This window comes from Cherax quadricarinatus, chromosome 13 (genome assembly GCF_038502225.1).
Source record: "Cherax quadricarinatus isolate ZL_2023a chromosome 13, ASM3850222v1, whole genome shotgun sequence".
Classification (NCBI taxonomy): domain Eukaryota; kingdom Metazoa; phylum Arthropoda; class Malacostraca; order Decapoda; family Parastacidae; genus Cherax; species Cherax quadricarinatus.
In genome coordinates, this window is record NC_091304.1 from 44911129 (window position 1) to 44923987 (window position 12859).

Genomic DNA, 12859 nt, shown 5'->3' on the forward strand with positions numbered 1-12859 from the left:
GTACCAGTGCTAACGAGAGGGAAACACAGGAGACATCGTCAGATCAACAGTACAAAACTCCAAGGTTATAGGTCGGATATCCCTCAGTGCCAGTCGTGGGAAAGAAGTGAATAGTTAAACAGCCAAGGTTAATGTTTTAGTAGCTGACCTATATTCAGCTGACCAGTGTACAGTGAGAGAATCATAGCAGAAAACGCCAAATATATCTATAAACTCAAGGAAAGTCAGGTTGTAGGTGGCGTTACTCCCCTCAGTGTTTTAAAAATGGCTGAGACAGCAGAACAGGTCACGAGACAACAACACCACACAACCCCCGATAAATGGAATTGAGGGGGATTTGGAAGGATAAAACCATGGATTAAACCTTTCTGATCTACCAGAATGGAAAGGAGTTAGAAGCTAATTGAGGAAGCCAGACTGTGAAGTGAGATGGGAAGGGAAGTGTGTAATAAAGGGTTAACTGTAAGGGTTTTGTGAAGTTAAGGGAAAAGTAAGCAGTGAAGAGAGTTTTGAAGAGGAAATTTTACTAGTAATTCAGTGGTGATTGCTAAAGCAGATACTAAGTGTACTAGGGACTGGATAAAAGAAATAAATATTATTGTATATGAGTAAAAGAGCGAAGAGTGAAAATGGCAGGCATTAGGGGGGTACAGGCTGCCATAATTATATTTATATTTCTTCTTCAATTCCATGAAGAAAGAAATCAGTCATGGGGGTTGGAAAAGGTGAATGGAGTAACAGCGCCCTGGACAGTAAAAGCCCAACAGTTGCCATCCTACCAGAAAAGTAAATGTTACTATCGCCGCAAGGTATGGCAACACCGCATACCCAAACAAAAACAGTGGCACACAGCTCTTATTGTAGCGCTCTTAAGTGGTGATATCCAAATTAATCCAGGACCTCAAACTATTGTGCAGAGGCAAAACAGACAGATAAATGACGGCGATAATGACGGTCTAGTAGCTAGGAATGATAACCTTAACTCCATATGTAATGCATACATAGGTCAATGTGAGACAATACAGCCATTATTATCTCAAACACTACCAAACAGGTGCATACACTGTACTAAAGTACGCATGAAAAACAGAAAAGGCACCTTATGTAAAATGTGTAAGGGGTGGGTGCATGATGGATGTATGTACAATTATAACAACGGTGCCAGAATTCATTTTGTGTGTAACAAATGCACTTTGGCACAGTTACCCTTTAGCAGTGATGACATTGATTTACCTAAATTTAATACAAATGACCCATTGCCATATATTGATGATTATGATTGTTTTATGAAAACAGGCCTTCACTTTATTCATGGCAATGCAAGATCACTTCTTCCTAAATTGGCAGAGATTAGGATTCTAGCTAACAAAATTAGGGCGGCAGTTATAACCATCTCTGAATCTTGGTTGGATGATACGGTGACTGACGACGAGGTCAAAATAGAAGGTTACAATATAAAACGCTTAGATAGGAACAGAAAGGGTGGTGGAGTATGTGCCTATATTAGAAATGACTTAGCTTACAACCCAAGACCTGATTTAAATAACAATAAACTGGAGATTCTATGGTTTGAAGTGCTGCTTCCTAAGACCAAACCCATCTTAGTAGGAACTAGTTACCGCCCTCCTACCCAGGACCAGTTCTTAGAAGACTTTTCCAGAGTCTTGTCCGGAGTTGAAAACAATTGCGAGACAATAATACTGGGCGACTTCAATATCTGTTTTCAGCAGCAAAATAACGGGCTATGCAAAAGGTATAAGCAAATTCTAGGATTAAATAGTTACACTCAACTAATTAATACTCCAACCGGATCACACAGTTCTCAGCCACCCTAATTGACCACATACTTTGTAACCGCTCTGAGAACATTAGTCAGTCAGGCGTCATTACCACAGGTCTTAGTGATCATTTCATCATTTACTGCACCAGGAAAATCACTAGGGATAGGATAGGCCTACACAGGACAATAAAAATGAGGTCAACTAGAAACTACAGTAAAGAAACACTGGTAAATAGGCTACACAATTGTGACTGGACAGAGATAACAAGTTGCACGGACGTAAACGATGCCTGGGAAAAATTCAAAACAATGTTCACTACCATCCTTGATAATATTGCACCAGTTAAAGAGGTTAGGATTAAACGAAGAACTGAACCCTGGATGAATACTGAGATATTAGATAATATGAAATTCAGAGACCAGCTGCTAAAAAGATTTAAAGCAAACAGACAGGATATTGCAGCACTAAATGAATTCCAAAGGGTGAGGAACAGAGTACAGAGACTTATAAAAGGAGCAAAAGCAAAGCACTACTGCTCAAAAATTGAAGAGTATAAGCATAACCCCAGAAAGCTCTGGCAACAACTAAAACATTTGGGGTATAGCCATAAGCCAGTAGATAGGTCTAACATAGTACTCACTATCGATAATGAGGTATGCCATGAAACATCTAAGGTGGCAAATTGCTTTAATTCATACTACACATCTGTTGCATCAACACTAGTAAGTAAACTACCAGCTGCATCAAATACCTTTAACACAAACTCTGATAAGTTTCAAACATACTATACCAATAAAGGGGTAACCCCAAACAGTTGTCAACTAGTAAGTGTATCTCATGACTTTATTCAAAAAGAACTAAGCAGGTTAAACCCAACTAAGAGCACAGGCCCTGATAACATCCCGTCTAAGTTCCTAAAAGATGGTGCTTCTGAACTGTCAATCCCTATTGCTCACATAATAAATCTATCAATCACCACTAATACCGTACCGGAGGGGTTCAAGGAGGCCAGAGTTACTCCTATCTTCAAGAAAAATAGTAGGTCTGATGTAAGCAACTATAGGCCTGTTAGTATACTCAGTATAATATCTAAAATTCTAGAGAGGGCGGTGTATTCTCAAGTAGTTAAGTACCTTAATGACAACAACATTCTCCATAGCTATCAATCGGGCTTTAGAAGATCCTACTCAACCGACACCTCCCTTATTAATCTGATGGATTACCTGAGAACTGAAATGTCAAAGGGGAACCTCATAGGTATGGTAACCTTAGACCTGAAAAAGGCCTTCGATACTGTCAACCACAATATATTATGTAATAAACTTCAAGCTATCAGTATAGGTTCTGTAGACTGGTTTAAGTCCTACCTTAGCAACAGGAGACAAATAGTCAAAATCAACAAAACAGAATCAGAACCCCTGCCGATAACATGTGGAGTTCCCCAAGGTAGTATTCTGGGTCCCTTATTATTCTTATTTTATGTCAATTATATGCCTATCAGTGTCAAGTGCAAACTCCTACTGTATGCAGATGACAGTGCTCTGTTAGTGTCAGGTAAAGACCCACAAGATATTGCTAATGTTTTAACACTGGAACTGGAATCCTCCAGCAAATGGTTAGTAGACAACAAACTATCATTACACCTAGGGAAAACTGAAGCCATTCTCTTTGGCACGAAACATAAACTGAGAAGGGTAAATAACTTTAATGTTCAATGTAATGGGGAGCCCATCACTTTGGTTTCATCAGTAAAATATTTGGGAATCCCCTTTGACCCATGCATGTCAGGAGAATTGATAGGAAACAGTGTAGTAAAGAAAGCGAATGCCAGACTGAAGTTCCTGTATAGACAAGCACAGTGTCTACCTACTGAGGCTCGCAGGACCCTATGTCTAGCCCTTATACAATGCCATATGGATTACGCTTGCTCTTCTTGGTACTCTGCCTTGACAAAAAAACTGAAAGATAGACTGCAAATCACCCAGAACAAAATCGTAAGATTCATCCTGGGGCTGGGACCAAGAGAACATGTAGGCCAGGATGAATTACAGCAGTTGGATATGCTGAATGTTGAAGACAGAGTAAAACAACTGAAGCTAAATCATGTTTATAAAATTGCTCACAAACAGTGTCCAGAATATCTTGCTGTCAATTTTGTCAAGGTTTGGAACCAAAGCAATCATAGTACTAGGGGGAGAGAGCACAACTTTGTAGTACCCACAGTCAGTGGCCAGGCTTCAAACACATTTTATTGTACAGCAATAAAGGAATGGAAGACTACCCGCACATGTCAAAGCCAGTCATAGCATGAACCAGTTCAAGAAGAGTGCCAAAAGGTGTCTGATGAATGTAGCTACAGAAAGGGAGGGGAATGATTTTCTATTTTTTATCTAACATACGTGTAAATTTTACCTTATTCCTAGTAATGACCGTCGTATTGTAGATAGTCTTAATGACCCTCGTGTAGTAGATAGTCTTAATGACCCTCGTGTAGTAGATAGTCTTTTTAGTATGATAATAAGATGTTATCTTCATTATAGAATAATAAGAAAATATTATAACCTTTATATTATAATAATAAGGTAAAAGGACCCCAATGGAAATAAGTCACTCTGTCTGACTTTTTTGGGTTATCCTAGGTTCTCTACTCATATGCTGCTATGTATGATAATTCTATGTAACTGTATTTGTGTATACCTGAATAAACTTACTTACTTACTTAGCGAGGGACCACTAGGTGGTTTGCTGGAGAGTGAGTACTAGATCTAGCAGAGCAGAACAAGAGCAAGAATACCGTATCCAGGCTGTCGCTTCTAGCAAGGCCTGGAGAGAGAGAGAGAGCAAGGTGTTTGTGTGTGTGTGTGTGTGTGTGTGTGTGTGTGTGTGTGTGTGTGTGTGACAGAGAGAAAGAGAGAGAGAAAGGAAGGAGAGAGCAAGTAAGCAAGCAAGGTGTTGAGGTGCTTTAGTCTGGTGAGGAGAATCACTGATAACAGGGAGTAAGAAGGTGCTCATTAAGCTGCCTTGTCAGTGTCCTCATCATGTGAAAATTCCTCTCTTCAGGGGTAGCAGCTGCAACAGCTGCTGCTGCTGCTGCCGCCTCTGTTGCTCCTGCTGTTTTTGTTGTTCCTGCTGCATCTGTTACCCTTGCTGCTACTGCTTCCTCTCCTGCTGCTTCTTGCTACTATGTATGGCAGTCTTTCACTACAACACCTACTCAAGGTTCTTTAATTCGTCATATAAACACTATTGGCTCTTTATTATATATTTTCATAGGGAAGCGCTAAACCTGTACAGCGCCTGGAGAATGGGAGGAGGGAAGAATGAGGTAATAAAGTTTGATCTTATAAAAATAAGGGTGGCTCCACTTCTTTTGATCAAGAGCGCTTCGGAGGCTTGGAGGCCTAGGCCAGGAGCGTACACACACACACACACACACACACACACACACACACACACACACACACACACACACACACACACACACACACACACACACACACACACAGGATGTTCCAGAGAGGGGACACAGAAACAGGGGGTCACAATTGGAAATTGAAGACTCAGATGAGTCAAAGAGATGTTAGTATTTCTTCAGTCACAGAGTAGTCAGGAAGTGCAGTACTTTAGCAAGTGAAACAGTGGAGGCAGGAACCAATCATAGCCTTAAGATGAGATATGACCGCATTTTCTTGGACTGCAAGAAGGCCTTCGACACAGTTCCTCACAAGAGGTTACTGCAAAAGCTAGAGGATCAGGCACACATAACAAGAAAGGCACTGCAGTGGATCAGAGAATACCTGACAGGGAGGCAACAACGAGTCATAGTACGTGACGAGGTGTCAGAGTGGGCGCCTGTGACAAGCGGGGTTCCACAGGGGTCAGTCCTAGGACCTGTGCTGTTTTTGGTATATGTGAATGGCATAACGGAAGGGATAGACTCAGAAGTGTCCTTGTTTGCAGATGTGAAGTTAATGAGGAGAATCAAATCGGTCGAGGATCAGGCAGGACTACAAAGAGACCTGGACAGGCTACAAGCCTGGTCCAGCAACTGGCTCCTTGAATTTAACCCTGCCAAATGCAAAGTCATGAAGATCGGGGAAGGGCAAAGAAGACCACAGACAGAGTATAGTCTAGGTGGTCAAAGATTGCAAACTTCACTCAAGGAAAAGGATCTTGGGGTGAGTATAACACCGAGCACATCTCATGAGGCGCACAACCATATAACTGCTGCAGCATATGGGCGTCTGGCAAACCTAAGACTATCATTCCGATACCTGAGTATGGAATCGTTCAAGACCGTACACCGTGTGCGTCAGGCCCATATTAGAGTATGCAGCACCAGTTTGGAATCCACACCTGGTCAGAAATTAGAAAAGTGCAAAGGTTTGCAACAAGACTAGTCCCAGAGCTAAGGAGAATATCCTACGAAGAAAGGTCAAGGGAAATCGGCCTGACGACACTGGAGGACAAGAGGGTTAGGGGAGACATGATAACGACATGTAAAATACTGCGAGGAATTGACAAGGTGGACAAAGACAGGATGTTCCAGAGATGGGACACAGAAACAAGAGGTCACAATTGGAAGTTGACGACTCAGATGAGTCACAGGGATGTTAGGAAGTATTTCTTCAGTCACAGAGTTGTCACTAAATGGAATACTCTGGACAATGACGTAGTGGAGGCAGGAACCATACATAGTTTTAATACGAAGTTTGATAAAGCTTATGGAGCAGGGAGAGAAAGAGAAGACCTTGTAGAGACCAGTGAAGAGGCGGGGGCCAGGAGCTACGACTTGACCCCTACAATCACAAATAGGCGAGTACAAACACAGCAAAATTCTTCCAGCATTGTGTTGACTAGGTTAAGTAAGATTTGCCAGGAAACAGGAAACAGGCCAGCGGAAGGCCCTGGTCATCTGACTGAGACCTTCCGCTGGCTCACCGATTCACCCCTTTAAAAATTATGGGTATGATTATAACCATTAGATTGTGTTGACTTTCTCTCTGTTTAGCACTAATTCCAGCTATACACTTAGCATGTTTTCCTTCCATTCACGTTGGAGTAATTATTTTCGTCTTAAAATTACACAGGACAAATGTCAAATGAGATCTCGCTTGATTTCCCCATTAAGATGCAGATTCTTTAAGGTACTACTCATTCTGATGTTTTGTTTTAGTAATATTTTAAGAAAATTGGCCTCTAACAAGAGGCCAATTTTTTTAAGGCTTTCTGACAGTCTGTTGACTGCAATACTTTATTAATATTGAATTATATGGTTACAGCTGTGACACACGCTAAGGTGTGGGTGCTGGACAGACGGGTGTTCCAGCAGGTGATGATGAGGTCTGGTCTCAAGCGGATGGAAGACAATATCAACTTCCTCTCCAGTGTACCATTGCTACACAACCTCAACAAAGATCACCTCACCAAAATCGCTGACGCCTTAGAAGTAGTGAGTACCAAACCTCGACTATATTTTAAGATTTTTTCCCCCCTTGAGCAAATTGTACATGTGATGCTAAGTACAGTAGGGTGCAGATTAATTGGGACAGGAGTAAATTTTGGGATTATCTCATAATATGTCTTAGTCTCCGGCTTAATTAAGGTAGTTTGGGCTCTTTCTTTTCAAAAGAGTTTGCTACCGACTTCTGGTAACCCTCCAGCTGTAGTGTTACCCTGCGACTCTCGTCAGTGCTACAACAGCTGTTGCTCTGTAAGGCTATTCATGCAAGTGTGCTCCATGAGTGACAGTGGTTTCGTCAAATTCTCCCCATCAGTTCATGATTATTGCTAAAATTCATGATGGATGCTGCATCTAGGAAGCGTGCAAGTATTGTAGCTCTTAGAAAACATGCTGATTTGAGTATTAGACAGATTGCCGAAAATGTGAGCCTGGCAAAGTCAACTGTTGGTCCGATTCTGAAGAGAACTGACGACACTGGTGATTGTGGAGTGCTTAGTCGAGGAAGACGTGGAAGAAAACGCTAAATACCTCACACTGACAAGGTTATCATAAATATTGTGAAGGATCCCAAGAAAACTAGCAAAGATCTATGGAGAGATTTGGTGTCAGCTACGTGAATGTCGATTCTTCAACTCAACTGTTCGACGAAGGCACCTTGAACTTGGCAGAATTACCAGAAAACCGGTAGAAAAACAATTGACTGCTATGAAGAAAAAACGGCTGGGGTGGTCACTTGATCATAAAGGATGGATGACAGATGGATGGTGCAAGTTATATCTTCAATTGTGGCGCATTTTGAAGTACATGGGTACAAATCAGTGGTAGTGAGATGGAGCAAAGGCGAATCTCTCTAGAATAGACACATTCAACAAGCGGCAAAACAGCACCTAAGATGTTTTGGGGTAGTTTTACTGCTAAACGTCCTGGATGACTTGTTATTGTTGAGGAAACGATTAACAGTGACAAATACAAGGTAATCCTGGCAGCTTCTCGGTTCTCTGAACCATTTATCTATATTCCTGTCAAATACACCAACATTTTGGGATCTTGTTACAGGGAAATCTTCACTTGTCTAACCTATAGGCATGACCTACTTCCATATGTGAATTTGTCCACTGTGATACCACCTACGACTGCTTCACCTCACCTGTCTTCAGTATATAAGCCACTTCTCGCATATGCTGTATTCTTTTCAAGATTGATGGACTAATTACATAGACTCCAGGCTGAGGAACTGATTACCTCAAACTCCTTCTGATCTTCACCATTCTTCTTTGTACTGGACTGATGAAGCCACTGTGTGGCGAAACGTTTCCTCAGTAAAGATACCCAAGTGTTGCACATGTGTCTAATTTATCAACTTGTCGATTCTCTGAAATATTTATCTGCATTTGCTTCTTATTGTGGACAGAGACTTTCCTGATGGAGAAGTCATTTTTCAGCAGGACCTTTCTCCATGCCACATTTCCAGAAAAATGCCGACATTCTTCGACGAGAGTGGGCTAAGCGTTCTAAATTGGCCTGGAAACTCTCCTGACAACCCAATTGAGAATCTAGCGGCGATAACCAAAGGGAGAATCGCAAAACAGGACTGTTCAACTGTGGAAAAGCTAATTCCTACTGTTATTAGAACCTGGTACCAGGACGACGAACTTGTCAAAATGTGTTCAACATTGTTCGATTTTATGCCAAAGTGTGTAGCAATGTTCATAAAAGCAAAGGGTTGTCATATTTCTTATTAAATCAGTTGTCATATCATTGCTGTGTATTTTTCAAATAAACATTAATTTTCCAAATAAATGTCTTATTCCATCACTGTCCCAATTAATATGCACAACTACTATATATAGGAGAACTCTAGAGGAAATAGAACAGACCGAAGTATCTAGTTTAGTCTTCAGTATGTGTGTTCTAAGCTATGGAATTGTGGGATTATAATTCTTGTGTTATCGAACAGTTTGAAGTAATTAAGTCTACCTTGTACGTGGATGACCTTGTACGTGGATGACCTTGTACGTGGATGACCTTGTACGTGAATTATGCATATTTGTATTTTCTTGTGTAGCCATTATTGTAGCACATATAATGTGCTCCTTTGTTTTTTTTACTGGGAAGTCTGGTAAGCCAGACCACCCAGTTCCTTACAGTTCTTAATCCTGTTAAAAGATAAGTCTTTGAGTCCGGTGAGTTTCTTCTGAATCTTTTGGTCATGTGACCAAAAGCTCTTCTGAAGAAATGGCTCCGATTGCTGATCCTAAAAGGACATTTTTGGGTATATATGTACAGATTACCATTGTGTTACAAGCAAAATTTAGACACCTGCTCAAAATTTCTGGTGTTGTCTTCACCATTAGTAGAATTCCTTAACACAAGGCCGGGCTGCGAGGTTATGCAAACCCTAGAAACCGGTCACAGGTAAATCATAGATCTTATTGAGCAGTACTGAGATACACAATACGTTTAGTGGAAGCTCACGTACATAATGCACAAGTAACTGAATATATAATATTTATTTGATAGTCTTTGTATATACCAGTGAAAATACACTGTATACCCACAACTAGTATATCAGAGACATTTAAACTGAACAAACCGTATTAAAACACTAATTAAGACCTTTATCTTGATAAACGTTTAACTCAGTGAGAGTTTTCATGTAAAAAGCTCGGAGTGAAACGTTTCTCTCGGTGAAACATTTCGCTCTTTGTGTGTTTGACTTTTACAGGGCAAACTACCAGGAGTACGTTAGTCTGGTGACATTAGAAGTTGCTCGGTAAAGGTGCTTATTTCCCTTCATATTATCATAATGGGTTGTAGACCTACCCTAGCTTCTAACTGCCTATCTAATTTATTTAAGATTAGTTATTCAGTTCTCTTATTATTTATAATCGAAGTTAAAGTCGGTGTTTTCTTGTAGGATACTTTCTTTCTGGGTACTTTGGATAATTTATTAGTTTATGATGCGAGAGGGAGTTCATTAGCGTGTTGCCCCTCAAGGAAGGTTCCTTGATGTTGGTGAGGGGCTCTTGATTTAGGGAATTGGATCTGTGCTCCAGTTCCCCGAATTAAGCCTGAATGCCTTCCACATCCCCCCCCCCAGGCGCTGTATAATCCTCCGGGTTTAGCGCTTCCCCCTTGATTATAATAATAATAATTAGCGTGTTGCTTATCATGCGAAAAACCTGCATTTAGCGAGGACATGAAATCAGTAATGTGCAAGACGTCAAGTTCAGTACTGCAAGGAGAGGCAGCGGTTCAGTTTGTAACGCAGAAAAGCTCAGCTGTTAGTTCGTAAGCCCAGTTTAACGTGGAATCCTTGAAGTCTCGTATAAAAAGAACCCCTTAAAGAGCCCCTCGAGCACTCTAACCTGTCACTTACACTCTCATCTCTTTCTTATGCTCGCCTGCCGAGGGCAATTATTTCCCACACAAAAGCTGGTAAGTCAGAGCAAGATGAATAGGAAACATTTCAACTGTTAAACGTTTTCCATTCTGGCAGGATTGCTGTTTTTTTTTTCCCTCTTTCATATGAATATGGAATATGGCGGGTTTTCTTTTTAAGCCTTTACCTACATTCGGTACACATTTTTGATTGATGGACTGATTACATCGACTTAAGGCTGAGGGACTGATTACGTCAAACTCCTCCAGTTCTTCACCATTCTCCTTTGTTTGGACTGATGAAGCCACTGTGTCGAAGCGTTTCTTCATTAAAGATACCCAAGTGTTGCACATGTGTCTAATTTATCAACTTGTCGGTTCTCTAAACCATTCATCTACATTCCTGTCAGACACAACAACATATTGGGATCTTAATATAGGGAACTCTTCACTTGCCTAATCTTTAGGCATGACCTACTTCCACATTTTGAGTTATCAAATGTGATACCACCTACGACTGCTGCACCTCACCTGCCTGCAGTATATAAGCCACTTCTTCGCACATATGTTGTATTCTTTTCAAGACTGATGGACTGATTACATCGACTCAAGGCTGAGGGACTGATTACCTCAAACTCCTCCTGTTCTTCACCATTCTCCTTTGTATAGACTGATGAAGCCACTGTGTGGCAAAACGTTTCCTCATTAAAGATACCCATGTATTGAGCATGTGTTTAATTTATCAAATTGTCGGTTCTCTGAACCATTCATCAACACACATTTATTTTTGCTCCTGTGTTTCTTAATTCTTAATCCTATGAAGGATGAGGCTTCGCACAGTGCAGTCTATGACTTCTGCTGTTGAGTTTTAATGTTAAGTGTGTTGGGTGAGCACCACCTGCATCTCCACTGCAGAACTAGACCTGCACTGCTCTTTCCCGTTGTTCCGCGTACACCAGGTAACCCAGTTTAAGCCAGGGGTCATTATGGTGGAGAGTGGGGTGAACACTCTTTGTTCGTCGTGTGAGGCTTCCTATGCCATTTGGAATTCGGATGTGGGTTGCTCTCCTAGACTGTAACTTCAATGTCTCGGCAGTCAGAAAGGTTGGCTTCTCTCCCTGCTTCCTTGGACAACGTGTATGGTATGCTGTACTTGGCAGTGGATGAGGAACCCTGGGTAACGAGCCGCCCTGGTAATGAACATCATGCGTTCTTTTCATACGTTCTCTGCAGTTTCCCCATCCTGTATGTTTTGTTACTAATCATCTTTCCTCTTTACTGAAAGCACATTAAACTAAGTTACGATTCAAGTTATTAAAAAAATTTTGAATGAGCAGGTACTTCCGAAATCTATGTTACAAGATTTATTGAAATGGCCGATACCCCATTTGATGATTTCCAACGTCTTGTCCTCTCAAAAAAAAAAAAATGAATGCTAAACAGAGGTTTGCCTTCCAACGCATAACCTCCAAAAAGTAGTTTTAAACAAACTGTTCCTGGAATTTGGATTAACCAATTGGACTATATTCTACTTGTCTGAGGGTTAACCGTAATCACAAGCATAAGTTATCCCCTTTAATTGCTAATAGTACATGGATCATTGTTCGCATCGCTTCCGGGCCGTGCGGACTTGCTGCACAGACGCTCCTGATTGAGTTGGCTTGTGCGCAGTTTACCTGTTTGAGCTCCTACCCCTGGCGTTACCTGGTGAAAACTTTATTTTCCAACATGGCGCTGCATAGCAGCAGGCGCATCAACACTGTCTGCGTTGAGTTGACCCGTGGGGCTGTCACGGGAGCCACGATGGATTTGTTACTACCGGCGATTATCCGTGATACCTACGGTATCGCAAATGAAGAGATGTGGTGTAGCACTTAATGGGACGACACGGATCTTCGTTAAATTAACGTCAGCAAATTTCTACGAAGCGGTGGTTGATAAGTATCAAGAGACCATTATAGCCGTCAATTCAGCTGTATCAGTACATCTTCATGCTGTATCTCGACATTACACATGGGTAAAAATCAGGAATGTGCCTTTTGAGGCGACTGATTTTGTTATAAAAGATGAACTACGTAATTATGGTACGGTTCATATGGCCTCTGCAGGTCGGTGGGCCTCTGGACCTTATGCTGGAACGTTGGAAGGAACATATTCAGTCAAAATGACCTTACGCCATCCCATACCATCCTATGTTATGTTGCAAGCATATCGAACTCAAGTATATGTAACA

At 41.3% G+C, this 12859-nt stretch overlaps 1 protein-coding gene across 2 annotated transcripts in view; it reads left to right on the forward strand.

The window, feature by feature from the left end:
• LOC128688561 (Protein kinase, cGMP-dependent at 21D) overlaps positions 1-12859 on the forward strand; it is an 885484-nt gene that overhangs the window by 816366 nt on the left and 56259 nt on the right. For both annotated transcript variants that reach the window (XM_053776430.2, XM_053776431.2), the window contains one exon: positions 7064-7233. In XM_053776430.2, the coding sequence (XP_053632405.2) occupies positions 7064-7233 (170 nt within the window). The remainder of the gene's footprint in view (positions 1-7063; positions 7234-12859) is intronic.